A 17,816-nucleotide genomic window follows, 5' to 3' on the forward strand; every position below is an offset into this window, starting at 1 on the left:
AATAATAACTTGTCTGTTAGTATGATATATACTTCGACATAATAATAAGCTGATCTGAAATCAAGAATCAGAAACAAAGAAATTAAACAAGTTAAAATTAACAATCCTTTAATTTGTATGCCACTAATGATAATTTTGTCCACTAAATTTGGACAAAGGAACAATAAAGTACTTAGATCACAATCTAATTCCACTAAGCTATGGATCCAAAAAAGCAATAAATAAATAAATAAATAAAAAGAACAGTCTTATTCATAGAAGCTTCATCAACTAGTACAAAATTACATTTTCCTTTTATATATATATATATATATATATATATATATAAAACAGAAAAAAAGAATAATTGCAAGAAAGTCTTAATTCATTGTACTTCCTAAAATGATGCAGGATGGAATCTTGTCTGCTATTCTTAGTAACTTATTTTAGTCAAAATTTGGTCTATTTATTAGGTTAATTAAATAACCCATTGTAGTATTAAAGGACATCTAAAAAAAAAGTTGGTAGATATCAAATTTAGTTTGTCTGCTATATGATAATTTTGATACTAAAAGAAAAATGTTAAATTATACTACTAACTGTACTTTTCTTCATTTGAAACAGGACATGTTAATTGGAATATTCTGACTAAGAAATGGATCTTTCTCTAGTCATATTTGTCTCCTTGAAAATTTTATTTTATTTATATAGAAAAAAGACACTTCTTTTAATGAGTATTTGACACTGGACAAACCATTTTAAATGGAAATAAAAATGTGAAACCTACCAAGTCAAGATCTAGTCAAGCTAATGTTCCAATTTTTTGTTGTTTAATAATTACTTATTCAGTACATATGAATAATTGTTTTGTACGTTTATGATTTTGTTCTGTTTTCTTAGTTAGTAACAAAAAAAATAATAATGGTGGGATGATTGAGATTTCTCCACTTTTAATAAGAGTTCTCTTGTTCAAACTCTTAAAAATAAAAAATAAAAAATCTTATTATAAGTGTCACCTCAAAAAATAAGTCTTGCAGTGCGTGACTCCATACTGAAATTTCCAAAAAAGAAAAATCACTATATAATTATTATTAATGATTTAACTACGTACCGTAAATGATAGAAAATGGACTAATACATAGAGATAATATTACATCCTTGAGAAGAAAGTGAGAATGTTTATCATTCAAGTAACTTTCTCAAACGTGGAGATGTCAACATCTTTCATTTTTTAGTTCTTGTGTTTATATTTTATGAGAACAAACGCTGACGAAGGTCAAGTTTGAAATTGAAAAAGTTGATGGTAAGTGGAAAACGCTAACATTAAAAAAAGTAGATGTATAAGTGTGGATGCATCTTTTTTTCATATTTCAAGGGGAACATATATACGTGTGAAAACCCTACCAAGACTACAAATTTACCCTGTCAAAACTACAAATTTAATAATTTCTAGAAGTAGTTAATTATGTGCAATCGTATCTAATCAAACTTATTTAAAAAATCATGCAGACATTTGAATAATAAATTATTATCCTCAAATTTTAGAAAATCTTTTGTGCATGTTTTCTCGTTTTTAGTACGTAAATATATTAATTACATAAAAAAATATCACATCCTTTAGTAATTATACATCAACCTAATTAGTTGTAACAAACTTGAAGTTTTATGTGAAAACTTGAACCAGAACTAGTGTCTAGTGAAAATATTTTATAATAAGTTCAAGAATTTACAATTGAAATAAGTCATAACTTGAGTATGTAAATAAAATTTACTGTCAAATTTAAGTGTTTGTCAATGTATTCAACCAAGTTTAAAGCTTATTAATTTTTCACTAGAAATATAACAATATACTAATATGTGAGAACCATAAACTAAAATATATATTGCAAAAATAAATATAAGTTAAACTTTGAAAAAGACAATAACGATCTCTTATGAAAATCTTAGTAGCTAATCAATCAATGAACTATTTGAATATTACATCTTATTGATAAGAATTCGATTGATGCAAGGCTTGTCAACAAATCATGTCAATATATGAATGGAGATAATTAAAAGTAAAGGTCTGAATGCAATGCACGAGGCCATAATTTGGATCGTGAAATAAGAAAATGACATAAAGCCATCGGGTCCCAATTATATTTTTTAATGATACACTTTTAATTATTAGTTTTGCTTTGCTAAATGGAATTTGGTACCAATAATATTAATTCCCACGTGTTGTGGATGCAACATGACTACTAAAATAATGCTTTCACATAACTTTATTGGGATTTTATATTTTACTCTTGCTTTTGCTTCCACCAGACATATCTTATACGCTTAACTGGCATTGTACCCACCACTTAATCAACTTACCATTAAAAATAATAGTATTTTGAACATGTAATTTATTCTTATTCTCTTTCATTTTTTTTCTTAACAAATTGGAGAAAAAGACAAAGAATGGAAAAGTAATAAAGAATCACCTACAGATGAGGTGTAGCAAATAGAATTTTTTGAATTTGAGTCTTGAATATAAAAAAATATTGATAGAGAAACCTTTCAGATTCTATGCTATGCGATGTGAATATGAATTAAACGAAAAAAAAAAAGTGAATGGATCAAATTGTGTGTCACACTTACTAGGAGTAATTATTTATCATTTCAAGTAACGTGTCCGAAAATTGAAGCCTATAATGTCACCATTTGTTTAAGCATATTCTTGACATGTAAGAATTCCACTAAACAAACCAAATATTTTCTTATTATTATGGTTTTTAGAAGAGAAAAAAAAATTATATCAAGGTAAAAGGGCAATGTGAATAGAAAAAGGACACAACTTAAAATATTATAAAAAAAAATTTAAAAAAAAAAACACATAAAATTCTCCTCTAGAATATATTCCTTCCATTCAAGAATAATGAAAAATCTAAAAAATTTATAATTGAAAATTTTTCCAGCATATAATGTAATTAGCCCTTAAATGTATGAGATTTTCGTATAAAAATACATTAAGGGCCTGTTTGGAAGGACACCCTGGTAATTGGATTTGATATAATTGGTGTAATTACATTGTCTTGTCCTGTTTGGAAGGACATGAATTTACTTGGTCAGCAGATAATTAGTGTAATTGGCAGGGGGTAATTACACTCTACAATTCACAGGCAGATGCTGTGAATTGCTAGTAATTACATGGTGTAATTACCACCTGATTACTTTTTAATTTTTTTTTCTATTTTTATTTTTTTGTTTTAATTTTTTTTTTCTTCTATTATTTTAAGTTCTTTTTTTATTCTAAAAATTTGTAAAAATTTATTTTTTATTTTATATTATTATTTTTCATTTTTTTCTTGTTTTCAACCTTACTTTACGTGATTCTATGTAATTTTCTAGTATTATCTATTTCTTTATGTCATGCTTATTTTCTCATTAGCATAATTTTATTAGTATTCTAATTTTTAAATTAAACTATAATTTATTGTTAAGGCTATAGACTTACGTTTTCTTTATTAAGAAAAAATTAAAATAAATCATATTTATTGCTATGTTGAAATTTGTTATAAGAGTATTATGTTAAATTTTTTGTTTTGAATTTATAACTTATGTTATATTTTCAGTTTCATTTGTTTTAGTAATATTTAATTTATAACTTATGTTATATTTTCAGTTTAATTTGTTTTAGTAATATTGAATTTACATTGCACGTCATTTTTTAATTAGACTTGATAGATTATATTTTTGTCAAATATTTAATAATTTATGGCATTTTATTTATATATTATTCTTTTTATCAAACATGCATTTCACGATATTCGTAGAAACTTCAGACTTTTAGTTGTTGCGATCAATTCAATTGAAATATATTAATTTGAAAAAATATAAATCAATTATTTTTTCATAATATTAATGACAGAAAATATGTTTATTAATTAATATATTTTCAAAAAAGAATACATATCTTAAATATTTAATTTAATGTCATTTATAAAGTTTCTTATTTGTCTAGTATAAATTTTAAATAATTAATTTTTATTATTAAAATTTATTATAATTTTATCATTGCAATTGTGCATCCAAACAGAACATGTGTAATTACACTGTGGCATCCAAATAGAACATGTGTAATTACACTGTGATAACCAAACAAGTCAGTATAATTACTATCCTAGTAATTACACCAATTCTAATTACCAAATGGCTTTTCAAACGGACTCTTAAAAAAAAGTATCGTCAATGAAATGTCAATAGTATTTCCTACTTTATAATATCTCGAATAAATAATAGAGAAAAAAATAATAATGGGTTAATATGTAAATTTCTTCAAAATCAGGGTGATTATCAAATTAGTGAGCTATATATAGATAGGTAAGGTACCATTCGTTTCAGTGGATAAGCAAAGCAAACAAATCAGAGAAACGACAGATCTATCGCCGGAGTTGGGTACTAGTAATTAAATCACATCGGAGAATTTAAAAAATGGCCGGAGTAAGAAAAGAGATGATAAATGGAGGAAATATTTCAAGAAGAGAGGAATATGGGCGACCAATTCCAAAAAGAGGGCAAGTGAAGGTTACCATTGTTTTGGGTTTAGCTCACTCTTTGTCTTCCATTTTCTCCAATCGCCGGTAGAAATGGAGTACTGAAGTGAGAGAACATCCAATTTTGGTAAATTTAGAGAGTGTTGGAGGGTATTATTGTCCTTCCCTAGGCTAGGATTTTGAGCTCGGTGTGTTTTGTATTTTGTAGATAGCTGGTGATTTTAATAATTCCGGCGTCCATTGTATAGTGTTTTGGAACTTAATTTTCAATCTTCTTCTTCTTTCCCTAAACATTCTTACTTGTAATTTCAATCTACGACTAGTCATTTTGATCAATATCATAGTTTCATATTACTTTGCTTCTATAAATAAATTAATGTTTGTAATTATAAATTCTTAAATACACTATTTTATGAAAATTTATTAGTTAATAATAGTAATATCTAATTATTCTTTAATATAATCCTTTATATATGATAATTGGTTTGGGTAATTTCTTTCAGGTGAGTCCTTTTTTTTTTTTTTTTTTTATTATATAAGATTTGAAATAATGGGTCTTTTTTCCTTTTCATTTTTATTTTACAAAATATAAATTTATGCGTCAAGTTTCACATTTTTTTAAAAATGAAATCATGATTTGAAAATCCAAATTATGTTTTTCTTCTAAAAATTGAAATTATGATCTCAAATTGCATACTCAGACAATAATTTGAAATCAGGACTTCATATTACATATCTAAACGCAAACTTAAATTCTGCACTCCTTGCATATTTATTATGATACTTATATTAGTTATTATATAATTTTATTTTTCATAGATTTGAGAGTAGTTAACACTAAGAATATACTTCCTCTGTTCACTTGTTCATTATTGACTTTACACACTTCTTAAAAAACTAAAAAACAGAAGGGTAATTTTACTATATCACTATTTGAATATAATAAATACAATGTCTTGAGAAATGTAATAGCGAAATGACTATATATATTTAATGATAAGGATAAATTAAAACTAAGGATAAAATTATTTATTGATTTCATAAAGTGGACAAATATTGTTGGACATTCCAAAATAGTATGGTGCATAACTATTATTGGACAATAAAAAAATATATTTCTTACATATACTAAAATAGATAAATAAAAGTAAATAATTATTTATAGTATATATACAATCACAACAGTGAGTAATACTAGATGGTAAAATATCACCTAATGTGAAGGTGTGTCATGTGTCAAATTTGATAGTTTGACATCATAAATTAATCGGAAATCAATGAACCATAAAACAAGAAATAAAGTAATTAAAAGAACTAATTAACAATCTTTGCAGCCTCTTATGATAATTTGATCCACTAAATTTGGACAAAGAATAATAAAGTACTTAGATTACAATCTAATTCCACTAAGCTATAGATTCAAAAACAAATAAATAAAAAGGAAAAAAGTCCTTTTCATAGAAGCTTCATCCAATATAAAACTATTTTTTCCTTCTGAAAAAGGAAAATGATTTCAACCAAGTCTTAATTCATTGTATCTCCTAAATAACTAAAATGAGACGAGAGGGAGTTGCTTGAATGGTAAGCACCCCTCACTTTCAATTTGAAGGTTGCGAGTTCGAGTCATCAAGGAAGTAAAAGAGGTGAATGCTCCTAGGAGAGGGTAAAAAAAAAAAAACTAAAGTGAACATGATTGAATCTTGTCTGCCTTTCTTATAACTTATTTTAGTCAAGATTGATTTATTTTTTTATGTTAAAAAAAATATAAAGTTGTAATTAAATTGCAATAAAAATAGAAATTTGTAGATGTCAAGCCTTATTTGTCTTCTATATTTAAATTTTGACACGAAAAGAAAAAAAAAACATGATTGTTTTTAAATTTTTTTTCTTTGAAACAAAATATGTTTTTGGAATTTTCTGTGAAATGGAATATTCTCTGGTCAATTTGTCTCCTAAAGAATTGTATAGGAAAATAGAAGAAGAAAATAGTACTGACACTCAATAAATCTTTGTTATAGCTTATCAAATTTTAGATCGTAATTTATTTATTTTTTTTGTAAAAATATAGATGATTTAAAGTTCATCTTGACTTGCATATAATTATAAGTTTTCATAATTTTAATATTTTAATATATTACTTAAAAAATTTGAGACTTCAAACTTTCAATGATCAAATAAATGTTCTATTCCATAGATATCAGTAATTCTAATAAAATTCAACCAAAATCAAATCAATGCTAACAAAAAAAATAATAATAATTTAACACTAAGACCGACAATATTTCAATATTTGTTTTTAAATTTCACTGATTTAGACATTTAAAATACCTAACATAAATTTTTCTTTAATATTTAATTATGTAATTAATATTTATTAGTCTTATTTTAGCATAATTTAATACTTTTTGATTATGATCATTCTAATTATGACTTATTAATCTGTAATATTTATTTTATGCGATTTCATTATTATTTTTTATTGAATATTCTAGTGTAATCACTCATCTCATATTTTTGTGTTATTTTTTAAGAAACGCCTTAGGTAGTTATATTTTGATAGGACTAAAGATATATTTAGAGCACAAGTTAATTATATATTTATAGAAATATTTTACCGAACAAATCCAAAAAACTCAAAAAAATCCAAATTCTATTAATTTTGGATAATAAATTTAATAATTCTACACCAATAATTTGATTTGATATTTTAAAAACCCAAACTAATCCGTCCCGGCTATGGATTTTCCCCTAATAAGAATAAGAATTACAGATATGCAAAATTGATAGCAGGTGGAAACAAAACATTAAAAAACTATAAATAGCTTAGGTGTGAACGCATCTTTTTCGAATCCCAAGGAAAGCATATGTATACGTGTGGAACCCTATCAAGTCAAGATCTAGTCAAACCAAATTCATGCAAGCTGTTCACTAACCGCTCAAAATTACAACTCTAAATTCAAAATTTATTCACAACAAACCTAAACACGAAATCTCTTGTCAGCGAAAGAAAGGAATTTTGTCCTTCTGAATTGGGCTCGATGGACCAAGCTTATCTACTACGGATTATCTCTCATGTGTGATTTGCGAGATATTATATATAAATCAAGATTTTACCATGTGCACGCTCAAAAAATAGCAACTGCGAGTTTCCCTTGTCATAAAAAAAATCAAAGAGAATGTATAAATTCGAGTCAATTAGATCTATAAATTAATTACCATGTCATCTTCAATTCAATTATTTAATGACCAAAGGATAATAGAGAACCTAAAGGAACATTTTATTATTAAAAATTGATACTTCATTATTCGACAAAGCATATTAATTAATGGGGCTAATTAAACCAAAAAACAAGTCTTAATGCAATGCACGAGTCCATAGTTTTCAATTCGATATGAGAGAAAGCCACCGGACCCAAAATTTTCCTTTTTTTAATGATTTAGATTTTTAATTAGCTACTATCTCTGTTGTATATTACTTAAATCATATTGACTTAACATATCTTTTATTTAAAAAAAACAAAAATAATATATATTTTGAATTTGATTATTATGAGACTTTTCGACAGGAATCTGAATTTAATCCAACTTCAATATAAATATCGAAATGTCAGAAAAATAATAAAAAGTTAAATAAATGGATTTGGTGTCAATTATATATATATATAATTCCCACGTGTTTTTCATACAACTTGAGGACTAAAATATTGTTTTTAGATATCTTGCCTTTTGGTTTCACCAGACATATCTTATACGCTTAACTGGCACTGTGCCCACCACTTATGAATTTGCAATTTAAAATATTAAATTAGTTTGAATCATTATCGTTTTTGAAGACATAATTTAACCTAAATCTGTTGTATTTTGTTTTTTTACTTAAATTAAATTGGAGTAAACGACAAAGAAAAAAATGGACCAGAAATTAAAAAAAAGTGAATGGAACAAATAATATGTCACACTTAAAACATAAAAAGAACGCAATGGCATAGGTTGTAATTTTCACCAAAAGCAGGGGACTAATACCAACTGCTGGACTATATATATCACGGATCATTTCACTACACTCACACAACAAACAAAGCAAAAACAGAGTACATACCTACCACCGCTGCAACAACCAAACTCACCAGAGTAACCGCCGGCGAACAGATCCATCAACGGAGTTCATTTACAGTAATTAAAGCACACCGGAGAATTTTAAAGATGGCCGGAGTAAGAAAAGAGATGATAAATGGAGGAAACGTGTTACGAAGTGAGGAATATGGGCGACCAATTCCAAAAAGAGGGCAAGTGAAGGTTACCATAGTATTGGGATTAGCTCACTCTTTGTCTTCCATTTTCTCCAATCGCCGATAGAGATGGAGTAGTGAAGAGAGAGTACCCAGTTTTGGTAAATTTAGAGAGTGTTGGAGGGTATTATTGTCCTTCTTAGGATTTTGTGCTTGGTGTGTTTTGTATTTTGTAAATGGCTGGTGATTTTAGTAATTCCGGCGCCCATTGTATAGTGTTTTGGAACTTAATTTTCAATCTTCTTCTTCACCTAAAACATTCTACAGTATTTATTTCACCTAAAACATTCTACAGTATTTATTTCCTATTGAACTGAAGATGCCATTTCCAATAAAATATTATTCCTCTACGAAAAGGGGATAAAAAAGCTCTTAAATTTAAGTGAAACTGGACGAGTTAATAGTTTAAGAGCATTTTTGGATCAATTTAATGACATAGTTTTGGTGAATTTATGTGTGTTGCGTTTTTGTATATGCTTCAAACTAGTCTCTGGGGTTGAAGGAAACTGGAAAAAGAAACTTTACACAAAATCTGAGGTAAAAATGAACTTTTTTAAGAATAATCGCACCAACAATTAAATTAATTAATACTACTTCTTAGTAAGAAAACAAAAAAAAGAATTTTACGAATCTCATATTTTACTCTTAAATTCAATCAAAAATTATATCATACGAACAATACATAAAAAACAAAACATCCAGCTAAGTAATTGATAAAATTAAGTGTATCATGATATATGAATTACACATGACAAAAGTAGTACAAAATTTGGTCGCCCATCCATGGATCTGCAATCCAGTGTAAGAGGGCATAGGCAACTGATGAATGCTTGCGCTCGTTATCCAAAATTATTTGCTTGATCAACTTCAGTTTGGGTGACCAGACATACTTTATCTTTCTTTGCTAGGTAACATCTGCAACCACCACCTCATGTGAATGTATTTGACCAGCAGAATTTGTGCCTTGATGTAAATCATATGTCAGAAAGCAAGTCTTCTGTCCCAGTCAATTTTGCAAACTCATTCTCATCGATAGCTCCCTTTTTAAGCTTTTTCAATAAGCGGTACTCCCTTGTGATCTCATCTTCATCTTCAACTAACTGCGTAGCACGTCTTTGTTTGGCAGTTCTCTTTCTCGAGGCAGTTGCTGTAGAATTTGCTTCTTTTTTAAGTCTCTGTGTCTTCTGTTCTTGTTGTTGTGCCATTGCAGCTTTTTTCACTTGTAAATTCTTCTTTCTTTGCTTCTCCCTGGATTTGTCCCTGAATGGAAAAGGTAACAGCTAAGTATCAAAGGCCAACACTCCACAACAGATCTAACATTTATTGACCAGTACATAATAAAGTCACATATCGGAACTGCTCCGCGAAAAATAGAATGATAATGACAAGACGCACTGAAACTGCCTAATCTGTGTGATTCCAAACGTGATTGTTTGCAGGCTGAATAATGAATAAACTTACTTAAACTTGATCTCGTCCAGGTTGATATCTTCAACAGCAGTGAATCCCTTTGTAGAAAGAGAATGATGCTTCACATCAGGCACAGAAGGAAGTTGCAAAAGACCATATCCCATGCCCAGCTTCCCAATCTCAAGCTCCTTCCACCTGTAAATAGAGGACTAAGCTGAAGACATGGAAATGTAACTACTATAATTTTTGTATTGCATCATGGCCTTAACTTACCTTAAAATGTAAGAGCAGCGGTGCTCTTTATATGCACGGATGTATGATACAAAGGCTCTGAGTCCTTTCTCCATTACATCACGATCTTTCTTTGCTGCTGACCGTATCTAGAAAAAAGGAACATCAGTAACAGACAGAATTCATTAGTCAACTGCAGCATCTTCAACCTTTTTGAACACCGAGGACAAGATTTTTTTTTTGAGTGGGGGTGGGGGGGACTACACAATTCTGGATCTCATTATGTTAAATCTAGTTACAATTCTTTAACTGATGAGGATCCTTGAAGGAACATATGAAGATCAAAGTCAGCACGGAAAATGACTAGTTTTGTGTCGCCAGTTACAAGAAAAGCATGCTTGACACAAGACAACCTTCAGAAAAGAGGTTCTCAGCTCTGTAACAGGTGCCATCTTTGTGGAAAGAATTCAGAAACCATCAACCATTTGTTTTTGTACTGTCCCATTGTTTCACAACTTTGGACTTATTTCTGAATATGCTGGGATTACAATGGACAATGCCTGAAGATACAATTGATTTGACGAGAAGCTAGTATAGAAGGGACTTGTCAAAAGAACAACACAAATGGCCGAAAACTATCCCAGCTACTATACAGGTGGACTCTTTGGAAAGAGAGAAATGCAAGATGCTTTGAAGATACAGCTAGTTCTATACAGAAGATAAAAACAAAGAACTGTATACTTTTGTTTCCTTTTTGGTGTAAAGAGGGTTTGATTAATGATGCAATCTATGTTACAGACACTTGAATCCATGCTGATATGATGTGAAGTTGGATCTTTTTGTAAATAGTCAAGCACAATTCGTGTTGCATTTATAATACTTACCCTTTTCTCAATTAAATGAAAAAAGGAACTAAACAAACTAGAGGAATGAAAGCATTTGCACTATGAAGCAAGGGGAAAGAGAAATATGGCATAATTTAATTCTTACTTCATCTATAATATCAGGAGCATCAGAGGCACATTCCCCCTCTTCTAAGAAAACGTCTTTTATACGCAAGAACTCCACATATGCTTCCTCCTAAAAAGACCAAGACATATCATAGTTAATAAGTAAGTTTGGAGTAACCCTGATAGAGACTATATCCAAACAGCCTCCAAAAAGTTTGATACACTAGAAGTGCAAGACCTGACCTTTGGTAATAGAAAAACAACAGCACTACCTTGTCGGCCCAGCCTAGCTGTTCGGCCTACTCTATGTATAAACATTTTATCATCCTGAGGAAGGTCATACTGCACAAGAAACAAAATAAAGAATAATACATCCATGCAAGTTCCAGCTGCTTATTATCATGCTCATAATTACATGCACGACTGACTATAGAACTATATTTCATTAGGAGAGTGGTGGTTCATATTCCTACCACAAACTTCCATCTGATACCTGTTCATGAAGAATTTAGTGCCTTTGGTGTGGCTAGCTGGGTGCACAAAAGACTTAAGCATTTATTTGTTTAAAAAAAAGTGAAAGTATTTCCTGAATTATTTTTAGATTTTGCAAAACCTGAAAAGCTTTTCTTTGGTGTTTGACCGAATCAAATTTTCAGAAAATTGAAGAAGTTTGTCGAAATGATTTTTCAACACTTCTCGAAAACAAATGCCAACTAGATCATTCCTATACAAAATGCAGTCTGTGTGAACTATTCTTTAAATACTGTAGTGTGACCCATATATAAACCAGGTAACTTTTTCTTATAATGATATCATGTTATTATTCAATAGGGGAAGGCAACAGTCAGCAATGTGTAATACTAACTTGACTACCATCGGAAATTATTAATTCTGCTGCACACATTCTCAGTTCTTTAAGTTCAAGATGGTGAAGGAGTGATAAACATGTTATAGTAACAAAGTAATAAGCCCTCCCCTACCTCTCCACCCTCCCCCCCAAAACCAACCATGATAATGACGTTCATAAGCAAAAATTATTATGCCCAATAAGAAAGTACCTGTATTATATAATCAACACCTGCAATATCAAGTCCACGTGCTGCTACATCTGTGCATAAAAGAACACCACTGGAAAGAGCTGTAAATGATGCTAGTGCTTTCTCCCTTGCACTCTACAAAAATTTTAAGAGAGTTAATTTCCTGAGCTGCTATAGAACCTTCTTTAAATAATATGGCATAACTAACAATTTCATAAAATAATAGACCTTTATTATTAAGATGTCAATAAATGTACCTGCTTCATCCTTCCATGAAGAGAGATTAATGAAAAACTTTTCAGACAAGAGAGACGTGGAAGAACAGTTCCCCAATAATCAACACTAGCACAAGTCATGAAATAACTGCAGGAGTAAAAAAATATCAAGTACTAAACACCAACGTGATCTCCTACCATCTATGCAGGTATGCCAAAATATATGATATACAATTCAAGATTCCAGGAAAGTAAGCTCACACTATAATTTTTTTTGACTTGTTCTTTGTTATGAGGTGTACAAGCTGCGATGATTTCTTGTCCGCTTCACATTCCAGATACTGCCAAATTGAAGAGACATGAGAAAAGCGTATAAGCGCAAAAAAGGAAAATTGCCTTGGAAAACAATCCCAAGGGAAGCTTCTCACTAGTGCTTTGCCCCACCACTAAACATTGCGTTGCTATGGTCAATTAGAATATGGTAATGTACACCTTGACATAAATAAATTCTTTTGGAATAAACAAACACTGTGAAACAGTGGGAGCATACCTCAATATGAAGGCCAGAAGGTGTTTTTGACGAGGTCGAATTCCCAGACGCAGAACCGCTCAACTGTTTTGCTTCTGCCCGAACTTCAACCCTGACAGGATTTCTCAATCCTGCCTTTGATAGTTCTTCAACTGCTTCAGTTTGAGTAGCAGAGAAGAGACCCGTTCTACGAAGCTTAGGTAAACGAGAAATGATTGAATTTAGCTGCTTCTCAAATCCCATGCCTAATAGCCTATCAGCCTCATCTAATATCAGGATCTGCACAAATGATATGGTTTTTTTCTGAGCGGCTAATTAAGATGTAGTATTTCATATATCACTACCAAATCCCGAACACACATGGACAAAAGAAGGGTTGAGGAAAGGTAGCGGAATCAACGCCCATTGTTCTATTATTGACAGCCAATTGACTGCTGTAAGAACATGTAGTAAATCAGAGACTAATTTTTCTTTTTAAATGTAGGAAATCAGAGACCACTTAAGTCAGAATGTGATTATAGGCAACCATGAAAGTCAGCCTTGAGTACGAACTTATGATCTAGGAGGTAAAACTTAACTCCTTTTACGGTAAGGCTGAACTTAGCATTACTTCAGTGCACAAATGGAAAGCTTTACATAAATTTTGCAGCTAAATTGTTTTAACACAGGGCATATGGCAACTTCATTTTTCCTTTTTAAAGTATCATAAGAAAAACATAAATTATCATCTATCAAGTAAAAGATTTGACACTCTAAATCCCAAGCAAACTAATCTTTAAAGGTAAATAAATGGTTAGCAGCTAAAGAGATACTGCAGCGCCCAAGCAAAAGAATTTGATACTCCTAAATTCCCAAGCTAACTTTCTCTAAAAGTAAACAAATAAGTAACAGCTTAAAAATCACTATAGCACTTGAGCACAAAGCTCTATGTTTTCCACTGAAGGAGGCATGAAAGTAGCACCTCAAGATCCCGAAAGTCCAGTATATCCATGCGCTCCATTATGTCATATAGCCTCCCAGGTGTCCCAATCAACAAATTTGCTCCTTCCTCCTCTATCTTTTTGATATCTGCCTTTACTTCTAATCCTCCAACAAGAAGCATAGGCCTAACATTTGCTAATGTGGAAATGAATGGCTGAGCAACATGAAATATTTGTGACGACAACTCCCTGGTGGGTGATATAATTATACCCATTACCTGCAAGGGCACCAAAGAGACAGCTAAACACAAAAAGAGGACAAAATAGAATTAAAGGAAAAAAACAGAAAGGGAAGTATATCACAAGGATCTTTATTGGCTGTCAAATGGGTCTATTTGGATAGAACATACTGCCATAAGCATGGAAGATCCATTTTTACAGAGCATAACATGCGTGGCAAGATGAGTCAGTGCCTTTTGTTTGTAACGTACGGCCCGTCAACAAGATTGGACGGCTTTATTTATCTATTATAACTATTTCTAGGGTTGAAGGCAACTTGTCCCCCCTTCTATATCGTTCCTCATCAGGTTGCATTGCATTATTTAATATAAAAAAAAAGGGGCAGAGATAATTGTGGCCATACTGTCTTTCTATAGTTGAAGCACAACACTGTCAAACAATAACCAGACAACAATAGAAGCATCAGAGAGCAACCTCCAGTTATTATAATCTTATACTACCTCCCAACTGGCAACTACTACTGAATCAAGTTCAAACTGGTATACCAAAGATCCCTTAAGTTGGAAATATTCCAACCCAGAAACACCCTAAATGATCCAACTTGATGGTATTAACCAGCAAAAATGGATGTCTTTTAAAATACCAATAACCAAGTCACTCATTTTTCACAAAGTTAATCAGCAGAGTCCACTTCTCCAAAACACGTGAAGTGGATGACAATGCCATTGTCCTGAAGCTTTTCATTCCCACAAGCATATGTATTTGTATAAGTACCATTCTATAGTCAAATTTGAATGTCCTCTAGAACTAATATGAAACTTGACTTGGTACAAATGAGCACAACTGCCTCAGCTTCCAGCTTATATCAAAATCCTCCATGACAGGCCAGTTAATACTTAAAATTCTAGTGCTCAAGCATCTTAATTATATTAAGCTCGCATACCTCAAATTGGGAATACTAAATTCATTTGTTCTTTATAAGTTAAATCAGTTTTAGGTCCCGTTCTCTGTATGTAATCAATATGTCACAGCAAAGCCCCAAATTTTCCTACCTAACAAATCTAAACCCTAGTGCCGGTACTAATGCTTGCATACTTTGCATAAAAAAAAGCCTAAACAGGTCTCGAAAAGCAGAAGAAGGAACCTTATTACCTTGTGAGGTTTGGGATTGGAAGAGGAGCGACGGATGATCTCAACCACAGGTAAAACAAAGGCTAGGGTTTTACCAGAGCCAGTGGCGGCGTCGACGGTGACATCCTTGTAGCTGCAGAGTAAGGGTATGGTGGCAGCCTGAACAGGAGTACAGAACTCGAAGCCGGAGTTGGTTAGGGCTTCCAAAACTGGCTCAGCCAGCCGCGGTTCGAGGTCGGAGAAACGAGTATTCGTTAAAGCTTTGTTCTGATTCGCCGACGCCATCCCCGCCGCACTCGTAATTTTTCTTCAACCCAACTGCCTAAGTACTATGCTAGTAATTAGACCGACCGAGTCGAATAAGAACCGCTTTCGAAAGTATTTCCGGTCCGGTTTGGCTGGTACCCGGTTTACTCCACTCTTGTATTAAAAATAATTTTTATTTTTCCCTTTTAATAATCAAGAGAAATTTATAGTTTTCATTTAATATTATTAACAACAATGTACTTAGTATAATTTCATAGATGATTTCTAAAAAAGATAAAGTGTATGCTGGTGTTATTTATATTTTCATGAAATAGGGTGACGTTTTCCAAATATCCTAATTCAAACGCATCAAATCCAAACAATTATGAAAATACAATATAAAAGTGTATAAAATATGACAATTAATTTTTTTAAAAAAAACATCATAGAGCTTCTCTAAAAAAGAACAGCAACAACACCGTTCTTCCAATACTATACTTATCATTAAATAATTTATAAGATGCTGGGAATTTAAATTTCTAAAGTATAATAAATAAACCTAATTCTATTACTTCTCTATTTTTTAAAAAATGAAAAAATAACACCCTGAAATTAGATGATGAAATATTTGAAAGAGTGAAATATACGCACAATCACGTATATATTTTTGTAATCCTTTTTATTTTATTTTTTCTATTTATACAATTTTTCCAGCAACCATTTATAAAGGGAAAAATTGTATGAAATAACAAACTATTAATTCAAATTAAATGTTATAGCCATAGTTTATTTTAATTATAATTCGCAACAAACATTCCCTCTTTTTGCCATCTGATTCGATATACAATTAGTCATTTTATACATTTCGGTATAAAATGTATAAAATGTGTTTGTGTTTGTATAAAGTGAGAGAAAAGTGTATACACAAATACAAATACATATATTTTCGTCCTATACACTTATAATTATATAAATACAAATCTTAGTATACAAATTACAATGTATAAATGAATTTATACAAAATTGAACAATTTGTATAAAATTGGATGTTTGTAGCGAATTATACAAATCAAAAGTTCCATAGCAAACATAAAATTTGCTATGGAGCGCGATTATACAAACTGTAGCTATAACATATAAATATAATTTTTATATTTATTATATGTAAAAGTTGTTCTTTATAAAGCGACATCAACTTCTTTTGGGTCTATTTAAAGTACGTGCCCTAGAATTCTAGTACATGTGTGTGTAAAGAAAAAAATAAGACAAAATTACCAACAAAATTTATAAATGTTGTAGTCAGTGAAGATTTTCTGACAACACATATATGAGTTAATTTCCTAACTGGTCACTCAAGTTAAGGGAATTGCCTTGAAATGTCATTTATGTTTCATTTATGACCAAAATATCACTAACTATCACTATTTTCCTCTAAACATATTTGACACTTCAAAAGTTTCACTCTCTCCTAGTTGGCATGACATGTCATTAAAGTCTTTTTTTTTAATAATAGACTAATTTGATTCATTAAACCCATATAACTAAAATAATGATCATATTATTTAAAAAAAATATATATTAGTTTATTAAGAATAAATCTTCATACTTAAGAATCTTTTATTATAATTAAACATTTTATTTTTCTTATGTTACGAAGAATAGGTTTTTAAAATGTACTATAACATCATCGATTTTGAATACTTATAAACATATACATTCAAAAAAATCGATATACAAATTCCTCATACATGCTAACTTACATCAATTAATCATAAATTTTATAATGAATTAATAATATTAAATGTCAATTAACTATTACAATAAAATTAATTATGTATTTTGAAATTCATGCTTACAATATTTTTTTCTTGAAAAAAAAATAGAAAGTGAATAATATTATATTAGAAAATAAAATTTTGATCTTTATTTATCAATATATTAATCTCATATAATAGGTATATTGTTGAATTAAAATAGGCAATTCAATTAATTATTACTTGTATTTCATGAAATTGGGATGAGATAAGAATATATATTGGTATTTAATTATATGATAAGTTAAAATATAATATAATATAATATAGCAATAAAAGAATAAAATTAAAAAAAGTTAAATAATAAC

The 17,816-nt window shown here is 30.0% G+C and overlaps 1 protein-coding gene across 1 annotated transcript; it reads right to left on the reverse strand.

Moving 5' to 3' along the window:
- Positions 1–9,422: 9,422 nt before the first annotated feature.
- On the reverse strand, positions 9,423–15,779 carry LOC125848078 (DEAD-box ATP-dependent RNA helicase 18-like). The gene is made up of 11 exons (XM_049527876.1): positions 15,470–15,779; positions 14,119–14,355; positions 13,179–13,436; positions 12,890–12,969; positions 12,671–12,776; positions 12,435–12,548; positions 11,620–11,718; positions 11,417–11,506; positions 10,469–10,575; positions 10,247–10,390; positions 9,423–10,045 (listed from the first exon to the last, which is right to left on the reverse strand). Exons 1-11 carry the CDS (start codon positions 15,731–15,733, stop codon positions 9,760–9,762), a joined length of 1,785 nt encoding a protein of 594 aa, XP_049383833.1. The 5' UTR covers positions 15,734–15,779; the 3' UTR covers positions 9,423–9,759.
- Positions 15,780–17,816: the final 2,037 nt, after the last annotated feature.

Source organism: Solanum stenotomum, chromosome 12 (assembly GCF_019186545.1).
Source record: "Solanum stenotomum isolate F172 chromosome 12, ASM1918654v1, whole genome shotgun sequence".
NCBI lineage: Eukaryota > Viridiplantae > Streptophyta > Magnoliopsida > Solanales > Solanaceae > Solanum > Solanum stenotomum.